Source organism: Montipora capricornis, chromosome 13 (assembly GCF_036669925.1).
Source record: "Montipora capricornis isolate CH-2021 chromosome 13, ASM3666992v2, whole genome shotgun sequence".
Lineage (NCBI taxonomy): Eukaryota > Metazoa > Cnidaria > Anthozoa > Scleractinia > Acroporidae > Montipora > Montipora capricornis.
Genome location: NC_090895.1, coordinates 28,745,943 through 28,762,410, shown reverse-complemented (window position 1 = coordinate 28,762,410; position 16,468 = coordinate 28,745,943). Strand labels below are relative to the sequence as shown.

At 40.6% G+C, this 16,468-nt stretch overlaps 1 protein-coding gene and 1 long non-coding RNA gene across 3 annotated transcripts in view; one reads left to right on the top strand and one right to left on the bottom strand.

Moving 5' to 3' along the window:
• Positions 1-11,527, top strand: part of LOC138029910 (uncharacterized) — a 29,635-nt gene extending 18,108 nt beyond the window's left edge. For both annotated transcript variants that reach the window (XM_068877760.1, XM_068877761.1), the window contains 17 exons: positions 105-158; positions 234-294; positions 1,219-1,290; positions 1,471-1,492; positions 1,640-1,700; positions 2,541-2,635; positions 2,709-2,786; positions 3,554-3,585; positions 4,956-5,032; positions 5,166-5,373; positions 5,457-5,618; positions 6,798-6,891; positions 8,770-8,817; positions 9,259-9,408; positions 9,481-9,545; positions 10,076-10,125; positions 10,874-11,527. In XM_068877760.1, coding sequence (XP_068733861.1) covers positions 105-158; positions 234-294; positions 1,219-1,290; positions 1,471-1,492; positions 1,640-1,700; positions 2,541-2,635; positions 2,709-2,786; positions 3,554-3,585; positions 4,956-5,032; positions 5,166-5,373; positions 5,457-5,618; positions 6,798-6,891; positions 8,770-8,817; positions 9,259-9,408; positions 9,481-9,545; positions 10,076-10,125; positions 10,874-11,001 — 1,457 coding nt within the window. In that variant the 3' untranslated portion in view covers positions 11,002-11,527. The remainder of the gene's footprint in view (positions 1-104; positions 159-233; positions 295-1,218; positions 1,291-1,470; positions 1,493-1,639; positions 1,701-2,540; positions 2,636-2,708; positions 2,787-3,553; positions 3,586-4,955; positions 5,033-5,165; positions 5,374-5,456; positions 5,619-6,797; positions 6,892-8,769; positions 8,818-9,258; positions 9,409-9,480; positions 9,546-10,075; positions 10,126-10,873) is intronic.
• On the bottom strand, positions 10,045-16,049 carry LOC138029916 (uncharacterized). The gene is made up of 4 exons (XR_011127962.1): positions 15,923-16,049; positions 14,513-14,584; positions 13,259-13,336; positions 10,045-10,182 (listed from the first exon to the last, which is right to left on the bottom strand). It is a non-coding gene; the product is annotated as an uncharacterized lncRNA (long non-coding RNA).
• Positions 16,050-16,468: the final 419 nt, after the last annotated feature.

Sequence of the window (16,468 nt, the reverse complement as noted above, 5' to 3'; positions counted from 1 at the left end):
GCAATATCTTGTCCACATATCACCGATATTGATGTCGTTTTTTTGGAAACCCTGAGCCAACCACTCATGCTGCTCCCATTCTTTTTCCTTTTTTTTTTTTCAAGTGACAAGCGTTTCAGCATCGTTTGAATCAACTTTGACAGAGGACAAATCACAAGGTGCATTACTTTTTGTTTTGTGGTTTCAATTTCCGTCTTTTTCTTTTAATTGAGGAAAACTTTATTCTTTTATAGACTCCGAAGAAAGCGAATACGATTCTGAAGAAGAAGCTCCGGCTCCCTCGATACCTACAGTGTAAGCAGTGGAGTTCTTAGTGACTGTGATCAGGATACCCACCTATTATGGTTTTTTATTATGCAAACAACAATGAAATACCAAGTGCGCTTTCGCGGGAAACCATGATATCTTCACACGTGAAAAGTCGCTTTTGCTATGGTTACACATGAAAATCGCGCCATTCGATGCCTTTCGTGAAAAGATTTAGTATTTCATTGGTATTTATATAATAAAACGAATATTACGTGGCCGCTTGGAGACACGAAATTTCTCTTCTCATGTTGAAGCATGCGCTCACCCGTGAAATATTTTTCAACACTCGAAGAGAAATTTCGTATCTCCGCGGGGCCATGTGATATCCTCTATATAATCAATTGCACAGGATCATACATCTTAGTAGCTTTTATTTGAATAGTTCTGCTGAAGGACTTCGTCCACAGACTGAAACGTTAACCACTTTGATCAGCATAAACAACAGCACTACAGAAACGTATAACAAATTTTACCACGGCAAAGTACTGCTCAGTCGCTTTCATCTGAATAGACTATTTCCTATTCCCATAATGTAATGGGTTTTGGGGGGTTCTTTACATAAAAACAATACATGTTATTTACTCTTGGGACTGTATCATGCTTCAGGGAACTGGATATCCATTGTTTTATTACAAATAATCCCCCCTCCCCCCCCCCCTCAAAAAAAGAACTGTATTATGGGATTTGCGAAAATAGCGAATGGCCACTTGTTAGTATTTCATCCCCAGACAGCACTTTACGAAAGCACTGGCAGTTGCTAGCATTTGAATGATTACACTTTAGGATTTCACCTACAGAATTGGCGTTTTCGACAGGAGGCTTTTGCTAGCCGGTTTGAATAACTACACTCCACAGAGCTTCCCATTTGAATACATTTCATTTAATCAAAATTTGTTTTTCACACCTCAGCCAGATAGAGGAAGTTGCAGATGGCCTGGAAAGCACAGAAACCGGTGAAATGGATATCAAGGAATTATCGTCGTGAGTTATATTTCTCTGTCCAAAAATAATTCGTTAAAAATGTTTATCCAATCACGACATAGTACAGTGTTAAAGTTGCTCTTTGTCAACCAATCAGAGCTGAGTAAAACAAATAGATGCAATGCAGAAAGACTTCAGAAATTCAGCGAAACTGGTTTTAATCTGTACTTTTATTTTCAGGGGCGTATCCAGTTCAGAATGGGTGAGTAAGTCATTTAATTTAGAGCTTTTGTTGCCTTCACTTAAAGGGTTAAGAGTTTTCTTCTAAGAAACACAGATCACACGATGATAAGTGAATCATCGAGATTTTTTTGAGAGAATTCAAACGTTGATAAATTTTTCTTTGCAGGGCACAGGCACTCTGGAAATTGGTGAATTTCGTCCATTTCCAAACAACCAGCTGATAACTTGTAAGAAATGTTGACATGATAAGCTGTCATTTACTTCTTTTATCCCTAGCGATACCTCGAGATCGCGGCCGATCACATGTTAAGGAGGCTCGAAAGGGTTTCAACACTTAGAAGACGCTCTCTTTAGATCGAATGACGCTACAACACTGTATCACGTAACAGCAATGTTATGGTACCATATGAAACACTGATCATTTTCAAACAAGATGTGATTTAATAAGTTACCTTGGTAATGGGAAAACCCAGCAAAAACACCCTATATTTTGGATTTAGTTGCTCATATCTCAAAAACGAAGAAGGCCACGATGAAAGTTTTGGCAAAGTTTAAAAATATTCTGTTCAGCGGATTCAGAGCCACCTTTAAAAAATCGCCGAATTAAGGTGGCTCTGAATCCACTGAGCAGAATTTTTCGCTCGAGTGACCATCCTCAATACCAATGGTAGTAATTACTTTACTCTCCTGTGCTCTTACATGGGAGAGCCAAGACTAATAATAATAATAATAATAATAAAAATAATAACATTAATACTACTACTACTACTACTACTGCTGCTGCTGCTGCTGCTGCTGCTGCTGCTGCTGCTGCTGCTACTACTACTACTACTACCTACTACCTACTACCTACTACCTACTACCTACTACTACTAAATTGCATTTCATTTGGAAGCTCATATAGGCAACTAGGTTTATTCCCCACCCGAGACCCCCAACAGTTGTTGTTCTGTTGCAGTTCAAATTATCATCGTACTCCGAATCTGATGCCGGAAATCCCCCGCATTTCATTTTATGAAATGGTTGTTAAATGAATGACACAAGAATTATTCCGTGGTTTTTTTTAGCACGCTTTAATCACAAGTTGGATGAATTACAAGGTTGCAGACAAGAGCTCGTTCAAATTCTGGATCAGAAACTTGCAAAACAAGGGCTCCCCGTTGTAAGTAGGGACATTTTGCGACCACTTCGACGAACGGTGATACTCTTGATTCGTAATGCTATTCTCATTGTAGGAAAATGCTCAGTTGTCTTCAAAGAAAATGGAGGCTGTCATGTCTGCGCTTAAAGTGGAACGACAAGCGCGGAGCAAGGTGAGTATAGAGAGTTAAGATGAAACTGCGCCGGGTTTTAATGAAAGTGTCCGAGAGATTTGCCGGTGAGAACGCGGCGCAAGATGGCGTGGCCAGGCTGAGGCGTCTTTCATAACCATGCGAACTCGTGTAGTTCAAATTTCAATCAATCAGTCACTCAACACTTTGGTTGTTTCTGTACATATCACACGACTTGACGTGGACTGGGCAAAGTGATTATGCATTGAAAAGGGCTAACAGGAATTAAGGCCGCGCACCGGTGGCTCAGTTGGTTGAGCACTGGGGTGTCACGCGGGAGGTCGTGAGTTTAACTCCGGCCGGACCAACACTACTCAGGGTCTTTAAATAACTGAGGAGAAAGTGCTGCCTTTGTAATTACATCTGCAAATGGTTAGACTCTCTAGTCTTCTCGGATAAGGACGATAAGCCGGAGGTCCTGTCTCACAACCCTTCAATGTTCATAGTCCTGTGGGACGTAAAAGAACCCGCACACTTGTCGTAAAGAGTAGGTCTCGGTGTTGTGGTCTGTCTTCTGTGATGTATCATGGTTGGGAGGGTAAATGCTCGGAGATATTAGCTACACCAAGCCGCTCTAAAAATCCGAGGGTAAATAAAGATATATGATATATGATAAGGACACTCGACCGCTGACGTTTTTCGTCGGTAGTCTATCGCTCGTTCGTGAGTTGATTCCTAGAAAATGGGTCTGCTGTGTCCGCATCTTATTGAACCCCATGATCAATCGTGCAATGTCTTTTTTCCTCTAGAAAAACAAGAGCTATATTGAAGTTAGACAGCGGTAAGTGTGAGATAAGGAGACACCTTTTCTTCTGTGTAAGCGTCATTTGATACCATCTTGGAGTATATATATTATATTTTTTTCGCTATTTCTGCGTGCTTGGTGTGATCACGTCAAATAGGCTTACACGATTTAATTCCAGTTCCAACGGGATCGTTCCATTTAATATTGACACTTTACCCCAACCCGAGGGATATACCACAAAATCGTCTTTTGTGTTCAGGAGTAGAAAATTGAAGCTGTCATTGTGTCAGCAATTTAATCTCCTGCTTTCTTCAGGGGATAGAGCGATTTTCAATTGAGTATCGAAAGTAATTTACCTAATTGCTTTGGGTGTGCATTACTTCACTCAGTGATTGGTTCAAAGTTGAATCCGTTCCAGAGAATTTTTTAAATTTTGCAGAGAGTTTTATCTTAGCCTTCTAATCACTTTTCAGCATTAAAAAATGGGGTCACTGAGTTCGTTTTTGGGACATTAAGCATTTAAACACAAAATATGGGGCATTATTAGATTGTTCTTTTGTTTTCATGGTACTTCATTAGGTTACATTAATATGTGCATCTTGTTAATCAAGTTTTGGTGTTTCATGTCATATGGTGCCATAGAGCGGTTTTCAATTGAGCGTCGAAAGTAATTAGCGAATTGCTTTGGTTTTGCATTACTTCACTAAGTGATTGATTTAAAGTGCTCGCGCCACTTTTTCAACCAATCAGAAGTGAAACCAAAACCAATCGTGGCTCGCGCGTGCACATTTTCCCGCGTAATTACTTCGAGTTTTGATTGGTTTACTTTGGTTACCAAAGTAATTACCTTGGTTTTGGTTTTGGTTTTACGACACTCGATTGAAACTCGCTCAGAGTTGTCAATGGTTTCATCCTCAGAAGACGGGGTGTCCCGAGATACCCCGGCAGGAGCCCATGACAAGGTGCCTCCCTATGCACCATATCCTTAAGTCGACCTTTGCCTGTAACTTTCTATTTTTAGAACTAAACCTTTAACAGGGGACCCACATTTACATCAATTTACACAATTTGCATACATTGTTTGTGCTATTTTTGTCTTCGTTCGACAATAACTTTATTCTGATTGGCCTTTTAAAACTGTGCGTGCAGAGTCGAAGAACCCGTGGCGTTCTAAAAATAGAAAGATACGCGCGAAGGCTTTTATGGGAGAGGCAAGCTCCTACTCGTGGGCCCCTGTTTAGTGGTCAAGACAGAGACAACATTGCGAAAGATGTGATTGGGCTCCCCACCCCTGCACCTTCTGACGGATTCCAGAACTGATCCTTGACACCACTTTGGTACTTTAGAAAGTATTTTGCATTCTTGAAGTGACGGTGATTTTGTGGCTTTCTGTTTGTTCTCTTCAGGTGTGCTGAGGAATTGGAGCAGATAGTGAAGAAGACTTACCGCAGAGACGCCCAAACAGGAAAACCCAGTTTGTCAGGTTTAGCTGATTGCAGTTTATTAAGTTTTGGGAAAATTGTTCTTTAACTCCTTTGTGGGGTTGGCTTTTCAAATGAGAGGAGACCTGACCAATGCGCGAAAGTTCTTTTTTCTTAATCTTATTTTCCCCTTAGTTCCCATAGGCTCCCAGCCAGAAAGTCCTGCCTCAAGGTCCCGTCCCGCGAGTGCTAGTCCAACGCCCGACTCTCGTCCTGAGGGCGCGGATTCTCCAGTGAGAAAACCACCCACCTTCAAGACCGCAGCAGCCGCTGTTCGTACTTCCGGTGCACTGCAACAAGGCCGGAAGTCACCTGCCCAAAGAGGAAACCTGGGTTCTACTGGGTACGTTAAATTGTCTCAGGCTGACGTTTTACTCTATAAAATTCTCACCTTGTTTCTATTCTGTTGTTTTTATTGTGCGTCAGTTCAACTGTTGGTGAGACGACCGTTAGCGTGACAACTGTCACAGAACGCTCTTTAAGTGGCACTTCCGGTACAGAGAGGACCCTGAGTGAGTCTGAGGAAGAAGTGAGTGTGACAGAGGAAGGATCACAAGACGAAGAAGAATCCTCGTGGGATTCAGAAGGGTGAGGTCTACACGGGACTCTTTTGGGACCCTCTTTCAATTTTGGTTATTCCCTTGAATTTTCTTCTTCTCAAATCCCATAATGCACCTTGTTTACCCCCCAAAACTTTGCACAGGCATTGTTTTCGATTTCTCTTGGGACATCTTCATGTCTCAGGAGCACTTGCAAACAATGATTATGCAAAATTTTGGTGGGTAAACAAGATGTATTATGGGAGTAAATAAAATAGTGCTATTTTAGTGTTAGTTGCTATTTTTGTTGTAAACCTTAATTAAAACGTTTACATCTTTTTCCCCTTTTTTCTAACAGTTTATCGTTCTCCTTTACCCAATTGTAATTCGACCCTGTTCCCCTTGAGTTGTGATAACACATCTGATGGGAAAATAATTTTAAAATATTCCCCATCAAACGTCTGATCTTTTAGAAACCTTTGTAGACATCGTCTCTGAGTAATGACGGTGTGCCATTTTACACAGTGTATTTTTTTAATGCTAATATTCTCAAATCAAATGCGCTTTTACAACAGTTAACAACTGCGTCGCTAAGTGGAGGCTGGGTGACTGAGACATCCTGGAGCTTCCAATATTGGCAGCCACCTCCAAGATGGAGACTGCACTGATGGCTTGCAAAACCTGGCAAACCAGCCATGAGCCCCCACCGGCCAACCCTCCCCCCCCCCCCCCCAACCCCCCGAGAAGACAGGTCACACTCATAAACAGTGGAAAGTAGAGGGGGAGAGTGGAGGGAGGGGGAGGGAAGGGAAGATAAAAACCGCTAAACGCTGCACACAAAATGCTCCTTTCCGCCACAACGATGAATAAGCTCTACAACCCAAAGCACGAGGAATCCAATGTATGCGCTAATATAACAAACCACTGACAACACTTGACTGCAGTCGGTCCTAGTTGTTAATTCAGTTAAACTGTACTTAACTTCATTACGAAAGAAATGAAGATAACAAATTAAAAGCAACATCATGCTAAAAATCCCAACCGGAAGAAGATAACCAATAGGCTATTTTCAATGCGTGGTAGAATTCGATTCGGGAGAAATATATGGCCACATCCAAACATTTAAAAATTGCACTGTGACCTTGGATTGTAGGGCCTCTTTGAGTTATCCTCGAATTTTTGCCGCCTTTCAATATGGTTATTCCTGTTGTTCTTTGTTCTTTCACAGGGAAGATTCGAAGCCCGATCCACAACCAACTCACAGAGTTGCGGTTCATATTCCCTCGCAACAAAATTTTGACTCCGACTCAGAAATTGAAGAGGTAAAAAAAAAGTCTTAGCTTCATGGCTGCCAAGGAGGAAAAAAATCAATTCGACGTTGTTTACTCGTTTTTCCTGAAATTACTTTCCTTTACATGTGTTTTTTTGCGATTAACTTCGGTCTCTTGTTTTCTCTTTTCAATCGACTATTTCGCTGATAGTGAGTTCCCTGTGAATCCTGGGTCGTTCCAGTCCTTTGTGGAAGCTAACGGTTAGTGAAGCGGTTCATTTTGTCTGTTTGCCCCAACAAAGGACTGGAACGACTCAGGATTCACTTGAAACGTACTATTAGCGAAATGGTCTAATGGCTCAGATTCCCATGAAACTTTTATAGATAACTTTGTTACGTATCAGAAGCAACAGTATATATAGAGCATGTTCACTCACCATATTTCTTAACGGAAAGAAAAGAGAAAATGTTTGAATTTAAGGTGGCTCAACCCGGTTTCAACAATTTGGAGGGAATGTGTTATTAGAAAGATTAACTCTACAATATTGTTTCACTTAATTGCAATGTTAGAGTGAGTTTCAATCGAGTGTCGTAAAACCAAAACCAAAGTAATTACTTTGGCCAATCAAAAACGATGGAGAAAATCCAGTAAACCAATCAAAATTCGAAGTGATCACAAGTAGCCGACATAAAGCGCGGGAAAATGTGCATGCAGGAGCCACGATTGGTTATGGTTTTAGTTGAAAAAGTGGCGCGAGAACTTTGAACCAATCACTGAGTGAAGTAATGCAAAACCAAAGCAATTCGCTAATTACTTTCGACACTCAATTGAAAACCGCTCTATGGCACCTTATGACATGAAACACCAATAATTGCTAAACAAGATGCACATATTAATGTGATGTAATGAAGTACCTTGACAACAAAAGAACCATCTAAAAATGCCCTATATATTGTGTTTAAGTGCTTATATCTCAAAAACGAACCCGGTGACCCCAAGTTTTTAATGCTAAAAAGTGATTAGCAGCCTAAGATAAAATTCTCTCCAAAGTTTAAAAAATTCTCTGGAGCGGATTCAGAGCCATCTTAAATTTTTTCAGTTGAGAAGGTGGCTATGAATCTGCTTCAGAGGATCGTTTTAAACTTTGCAGAAAGTTTTATCCTTGCGTGCTAATCCCCCCTCCAGCGATGAAAAAAGGGGGCCACCGAGTTCGTTTTTTGAGATATATGCGTTTAAAGACAAAATATTGGTTGTTTTTAGATGGCTCATTTGTTGTCATGGTAACCCGTTACGTCACATTGTTAAGCATCTATTGGTGTTTCATATGGCATCATAACGGTACAATTAAGTGAAAATGTTTGGTAGATTCATTCCTTCCAAATAGTACAGTTTGTTGAAAGCGTTAAAACTGGTTTAAGCCTCCTTAAGAGTAGTTCATTTTCCGGAGAATTAGCCTTGGACACCATCATGGCCGCTCGGCTAAAAACCCTTTCAAGACCCTTTTCGCTAATTTTCGCCAAGTTTCGATTTGCATAAACATTTCTCGGTTATTTTACTGAGTTAGAAAGTCCGTGGCCTGCCTGATTTTAGGGTCGTGTCGTACCTCACGACACGACCTCACCTTGACCAAAAGAACAATTGAACGAAAAAAAGATAAAGGATTTAGCACAGAAAACGATAGGAAGTACGACACTATAAGCCAATGAAATACAGTGTTCAACAAGAGGTACGACCCTACCCTGATGTTATCGTGTCGTGGTAAAGGGTGGGGTGTTATTATCTTTTTTTGACCATCCACATTTTGTGTCCGAGTTTTGAGTTCTGATCAAACACATTGGGTCTGAAGGTTGAATTTCTTTGAACTACGTCATTCCTATGTAAAGGTTGCTATCAACCAGACACTTGCTTAAAGAACCGTCTTTCTTCCAGCTTGCTGCAGTGCCAACTATTCCCAAAGCAGCTCCACGAGGCGAAAAGGTGAGTCAATACTGCTTACAGCGTGGGGAGCATTTACATACAATGCAATACATACTTAATTGACCGCTCCCCATAGGGGCTTTTCAGGGCCAATGAAACACAACAAAACGACAGAACAGAACAACACCAACTGTTAAGAATCCCAGCTGGCTGGAGGCAAACCAGTTGGCTGCCAGGATCAAATTCAACGAGTGGTCAGAGCGGGTCTTGAACCCGGGATCTCCGGATCTCAAGGCAAGCGCCCTAACCACTGGTCCACACTGCCTCCACAAGAAATGATTTTTTCCGTGTCCCAGAATAGTAATGATAGATTTTATTCCTGCCAACCAAAGCCCTTCTTTTTTTCTGATTGTTTGTCTTAACTTCGAAGGATGCTCTAAACAGAGGTCTATAGCTGCCAGTTGTTGGAAATCTAACTTACAGTTCTGTTATATTTCCCAGGTGCGTGAATTAACGGAAACGCTGGAACGGAGTTTGAGCCTCGGGTCTTCATTGAAGAAACCAGCGGGTGGAGTTTCTCTTCACTTTCAGGGGAATGGAAACGAGCAAAGTCAGTCGCAGCGAACTACGGCCCAGCGGTCCTCAAATCAAGTACGGAGTATGCGCCATTTTTTCGTTCAACTGATTTTTCTCATGCTAACGTATTCTGTTTGAATTTTGCAGATGGATGATGAGATAGAGAGCGACTTCTCCATTTCCTCGATCGACGAGCATTCACCGCGCCCACGGTATGCACTTTTAAGGAAATATAATGCGAGCCGCATGTAACAAGCAACGGCCTCTCCCTTCCCATCCGTCAACGCCACCACCGTTCAATACAAGATGACTTTCAGTGTTTTTGTGTGTGGTATTTTTATTTCATTTTTAAACTTGCTCGAGGAACTGGAAAAAATGAAGTGGAACATGACTTAAACCGTACAGCTCAATATTTCTCCTACGGGTTATTGCTTTCTCATACTGTCTATATTTAGAACAGCTTTCTGCTTTTTCTCAGCCATTCAACACACGGTCTTCGTTTTCATATATATAAATTAAAAACCAACCAATGAAAAATGGGGAAATGATCTCTCTTAGCGCTAGTTGTTTGCTACATAAAATAGAATTTGACCTGAAAAAAGGGCTTGACAAAGCTCAGGAAAGCTCTTTCATCTTTTTCCTCCTACCATTTTAACTAAAAGTAGGTTTGAATATGGCCCAAACCATATAATTTTGTTCGCATACCAGAAAAGAACTTGCGTGCTTGCTCTTATTTCGTTAGGACTTCAGATCGAGGCCGAGGCCAAGGAGCCGGTGGACAGCAGTCCCTAGGTGAGATGATATTTAATTTGAAATCCGACATTTTTACCGCTTCCACGCCTTTTAGCCCTGTATGAAAACAGAAAGAAATAGTATTAGATTAGCAAACTATCATATATTGCCAAAAAGTGTGACCACTATTTACTTTTCGTATCTTATGAAATCGTAAGCTGAAATTGGCTTTTCTTGCCATCTGATTAAAAAGTGTTTGCAAGCGAATGAAAGTGTATCATCTGATTAGTTAAGTGGCCACACTTGTTGTAGTGTGCTTATGGTGTTCAACCGAGAGTGGAAAGCCATTTTGTTTTAATGTTGATTTCGGGAAACAAACTTGTAATGACTTTTTGTACATTTTCCTTCGTCACGCACACTTCTCTCGGTTTGAAACCGAGGGTGTTGTCAACCCCAAAATAGCCCATTCTGATTGGTTTGTTGCCTTTGCCGTAACTGATTATTGTAATATACCCTCCGGACTAAAGTAATCTTCACTTGTAAGATTTTTAACGTCGCTTGCAGAAAATCCCGGTTGATTGAGAGCTTAAATCTCAGTAAAACAAGATATTTCAACTCCCACTTTTAATCTCTACGTCGTCATGTATTTGGAATTCTGGTTGGAATTTATTCGCCACATTTCTTATCGGACTAGTTGGATCAAAGGACTGAACACAGACGATGTGGTGTAACCTTAAAATAACTCATTTTACAGTTATTTAAATATATTGTATTAATCTCTTTTCGGTGCCTTATTCCTTTTCTTCAGGGACGATTCAACCTTCAGGTCGACAAAGTCCTAGGATGGAGTTTAAAAGACCTCACCCCCAAGCCACACGCGTAGAGGCTTTCACGGCCGATGACTTTTCCGACTTGGACAGCATAGGCGATGACTGAAAGTGTGGCAATCGTTCTCCATCCAATAACTGCATTAGTTTGGAATAAAGTAGTTGACTTTTTCGTGTAAACGTTGACCATTAGAATGTTTTCGAGTTGAAGTTTCTTGCAATTGCTGAGTGTCAAATTTGTAGGTCTCTCTAACTACGTCAGTAACGTTACGCATTTTACAGGAACAAGACATATTCTCGTAAAATTCAAAGTGAAGAGACTTGACCCGGTTATTCAAAAGCCGATTAACGCTAATCCAGATTTAAAATGAACCAAACGAGAGTTTATTTCTCTACTCCCAAATGCTGTTTAACGCTGAATAAGCAAAAGTTTACGGTAATCCTGCATTAAGTTAATCGGCTTTCGAACAACCGGGCCCTGGTGTTTTCTTGTAAAGGTTTACCTCTTGGAATTTTAAGGTACAATAAGATTTTGTATACAAGATGTAAAGTAAGTTGTATTTTGGAAGTTGTGTGAGCTTTAATATAACTTTTCCAGTGGCTACACTATTAATAAAAGAATAAAATGACTGAAAGAATTGTATATCATTTGAAGCACGGGTTATAGATGAAAGATAAACTGAAGTGATTCTCTCGGCAAACTTATCTGGACACCTGAAAATGGAAATCGAACCCATGACCCCTGCAGGGCACGGGTTCGAATCCCCTTGAAGTCACTTGAATTTTTCAGGTGTCTGTAAGAGATAAGTGCGAGAATCAATTCAGTTTTTCTTTCAGCAAAATGACTGACGATATCTTCGCTGTTCAATAAACGTTTGGTCTGTCAGAAGCTTTGCACTCCTCAGCAATCCTTTCTGCCGCGATAACACAACAACATAACATTGTTCCAATGGAGCGTTTTCACATGACGTCATGGCGGCCATGTTGGTGTTCCAAAACAAAGACATGGAAGCCATGATGGTGTACCAAACTAATCCTCCGGGAATTGATCTCCATTTTTATGCAAATACTTTCTTTTGTTTCAGTAATCCAACATGGCTACTGGTCACGTGAGTGAAAACGCTCTATAACTAGGAACTTGATCAGTTCAAAGATTGTGCAATGATCGTTTTGAGATCTCGTGTATGGAAACACGATGAACCAGGTCTCCGCTCACAGGCTTTGCTTCATAACGAGGCCTAGACTATGCACCAGGCCTCTGCTCAAAGTCTCCTCTTCACGACGAGGCTAATAGTGTGCACCAGTCCCCCTCACAAAGCTTCATCTTCTTGACGATTATTCAAAGCAATCGCGTGAAAAGATTTATTTCGATTTTGATTCATAACTAATGCTCGTAATAAAATTTATTGCTTTTAGATCAAAAAAGATTCGGTCACGCAGCTGTTTTCTAGTTTTTCAAACAAAACAGCGGAGGATAAAAAAATTACTTAATAGTTAAATAGAAGAATTTTGCAAAGGTTTATCAGTGTTGTCTGGTTAGCACAGTTGGAAGTGTATCAGACTACGGTGCGAGAGGTCGCAGGTTCGAGTCCGGGTTGAGACAAGACGAGGTCTTCGAAGGGGTAAGATTGAGCGGGAAGTAGTAAATAGATAGGTAATTAGACGCGTAGACAGACAAACGACGAGAAAGGTAAGTGGTTACATTGAGGGAAATAAACGAGGGTAATGATGAGTTAAGGCGTGAGGTGTTGATGGGCAGGAGTATGCGATAAAGGCGAACACAGGAAAGACAGCCATAGCAAGGGGGAAAAAAGTGCGAGAACAAGAGAGTGGACGACTAAATAGCAAGGGGGGGGGAAAAGTGCGAGAACAAGAGAGTCGACGACTAAACGAAAAAAAATTTTTTTTTAATTTTGTAATTTTTTTTTACCAGGTCACGTGACCAAAATTGACCAATCAGAACGCTAGATTTTCGCTTTTTCAGCTGATAACGGATCAGCTAGTCGAGCAAAAAATTCTAGTGCTCTGATTGGTCAATATTGGTCACGTGACCGAAATACGGCAAGCTGATTGGTTAAAATTTCAGGTCTCGAAAATTATCGTCTTTCTGCTTAAACCTTCTCTTTTGACATTCTGCTAATCTTTATGCAAAATGCCGCTTTCTAATTGGTTGATTTTGGTCACGTGATCTAGATCCAGTAATTTGATTCGTTACATTTTTCTACCTAACAAATTACAAAGAAAAATGAACTTTTTCTATTTTTTACAAGCTTTCCTGGCGTTAGTTTGGTCGATTGCGGCCACGTCCGCGTTATTCACTAGTTTGTTTCGGCTGACTACATTTAAAAGCATTTAACAGTTTGTACCTCTGCATTTCCAGAACTGAACGCGGCGTGTTCGGCTAGCAGAGCCTTAAAAACCTTGCTTTCCTGCGACCGCAGCATCTGTAAACACATAATAATAATAAAGATGTTTGTTAAATTTGCAGTGTTGCTACAACAGAATATGCGAACAGGTTATAAACGCAGCAGTGTTTTACAAGCCATCCCATTGTTACGTTCTTGTATATTATCTTTGTTCATAAAAGCCATCCCATTGTTACACTCCATTGTATTTGACATGACATTCCATTGTTAAAACATTGCTTTTTTTTTAAATCAAAAACATTGCATTTATCTAAGCAACGATTAAGGGTTTGTTTACTCAAATATAACAGCAAATAAGTCAAATTGAAGTTTTTCCAATCCCCTTTAGTTTTCAACCGAAATTTACCTAACTTTCTGTGTTTTGAAAATGACTTGCATCTTAATTCTTTGATTGCACTCATGTGATAAGACGGCCATGTTGGTACCAAAACAATAGTGAACTGCAGCTCACGTTTTGCATAATAATAGAGTGAAATTCCCAACAGACTTTTTCGCTATTGTTCTTTCCACAAACATGGCCGCTGTGACGTCACGTGCGATCAAAGAATAAATTTACAATGTATTGGATACTTAATTAGCACGTATATGTGTTTGTAAAGCAACTATGCCTGACTGCTCAAACGGTAGCATTTGAACCTCCTGAAAAAAGCATTATATACCAATCCCGGTGTGACATCACAAATGAAACTACAATGGACTCTGCCCTTACAACAACGACACAACCGGCTAATTTCAATTGTTGGTTTTCACACACGTGATCAACAGCCATGTTTTTTTCAACGAAAACAAGAGGAAACTTTTGCATAATAATAAAATTAAATTCCCGGAGGATTTGGTCGGGGCTCCAACATGACCGCCGTTTCTTTGTTTAGGGGCACAAACATGGTGGCCGTGACGTCATGTGAAAACCGAGAATAAAACAACACAACAGGCGAACAATGGGGTGGGATAAAAGCTTGGTAAGGGGAGCATTCGATTCAATAGACCAATTCGGCTAACTCATTGTTCTACCCAATTCAAATCTTTTGGGAATAAAACGTTTTGTTCCAAGTATTTCCATATCCGGCATTTAAATGTGAATGCTTCATTGTCGTGCAAATTCAACACACAAAGAATCTTAACCCCGAGAGATTTGAATTGGGTACAACATTGAGTTAGCCGAATTGGTCTATTGCAAAAGGCTGTATTTCTTACCAGTATGATATAAGGTGCCGCAGTTGCTCCCATACGAGCTTTAGTTCATCTCATCCCGTAGGTAAATGATTCCTGAAATGAACCGAACATTGTGAAACAATCGTTTTAGGGGATTCAAATCCCACTTCTGCTATGGAAGAACAAGCAAAAGACAACCATGTTGGATAAGCCATTCAGTCTTCTAGGAATTAAACGCTATTTTTATGCCAAATCTTCAAATCAACATGGCGGCTTAGAGCGTTAGCACTGTATGGGTCCCCAAATGATTCCAGGATCGCAAATGATCCCAGAATCGCAAATGATACCAGGACCGCAAATGATCCCGAAAAAAAAGTAAGAAATGGCATGGAGAGTGGAATGGTCTGGATAGAAAATTAATGTGAAGAGCGCTTTAAATCATGACTCACAACAGGATTCTGCCTCATTATAGTTTTTCACGAAACGAAAACAAACAGTCGGGATTTTCGATTAACTCTGGCAAACACACAAAGGGTTGGAGGTACTGGTCCCTAGTCACAATCAGTTAAGAAATGCGTCCAAGTTAGTTTTTTGATGAAAACTATAATGACGCAGAAACCTGTTGCTCAGGTTTTCACGTTACGTCATCGCCGTCGCCGCCATGCTCTGTTGATAAGGCCTAAGGAAGCCGAACTGTCTATGGTTGCCATTGAACCAGCTGAAACGGTTGTGCGCACGCGTGACGTAATGACCACATTTAATTGTAATTAAGCCAACGAATAACCGTCTAAATGTCCATTGATTATCTGAATTCATGTTAAGGCTTGGTTAACATCAAACTTGGTACAACTGGTAAGTTTGGTCTCCTAACTATGATGCTGGTCATTCTAACTTTCGAAATCGCATTAAAAATAGCAGTTGTTTATTTGTCATATATAGTGAGGATGTACAGTGAACAGCAGCAGGTATTTTTTGCAGGTTGCAGGTTGAAATTTCATTATAACTGGAAAACCGCTGGCACTAAAAAGAAAGGTAAAGCGATAGACTTGCCGTGCCTGTTACATGAATAGCTAACCTTAGGCCTAATTAGGCCCAAAGAAAAGTTTTTAGGCCTAAGGTTAGCTGTTCATGTAACGGTCTATCGCTTTACCTTTTTTTTTAGTGCCAGCGGTTTTTCAGTTATAATGAAATTTCAACCTGCAACCTGCAAAAAATACCTGCCGGTGAACAGTGTTTTCCAACTGCATAAAAGATTGCAGCCTCTCGTAAACCTTACCCTACAAGCAGAGTCTCCTTCGATCTTCCTTGTCTTTGGATGAGCGGCAACTCGAAGGAAGTCGAGTCCTCCATCCTCTTCCCGACTTACCTGGGAAGATCGAAGGAGACTGCTCGCAGAGTATGTAAACCTAACAACCGTTACCACATTAAATAAAATGAAAATTACTTGCGTACCTACGAGGAAATAAGAGCTTCATTTTGCCCAGTCGCCTTGACGCTTCGTGTATTCATAGTTGTACCGGAATGAACCCAGAAGGAAGGAAATCGCCTGTTTAAGATTCGTCCGAAGCTGAGGGAAAATGTCTTTAGGCAATCCACAACGCTAGTAAAATGAGTGACTTTTATCTTTAAAGGACTGATCAGAAGTTAAGCCAACCTAGAAACAAGAAAAGATCACGGGAAATTTTAAAAGGCCGTTACTAAAAAAGAGAAGAATTAGTTCCTCAGTGAGAAAGACCATTCTATAATTGTATGCATAGTTAATGTAGTTCACTCGGGAACTTCGAAGAAAAGTTGTCCTCAGTAGCGGGGGGTGTCTGGAAAACCCGAATAGCGAATAGCGAACAGTCGCGAATACCGAACAGCGAATAGTCACGAATAGTACGAATAGTGGCGAATAGTCGCGAATAGTGACGAATAGCCACGAATAGTGACGAATAGTAACAAATAGTGGCAAATAAGGGTGGAGTGGGGGGGAGGATTGTGACGAAATGACGAAAA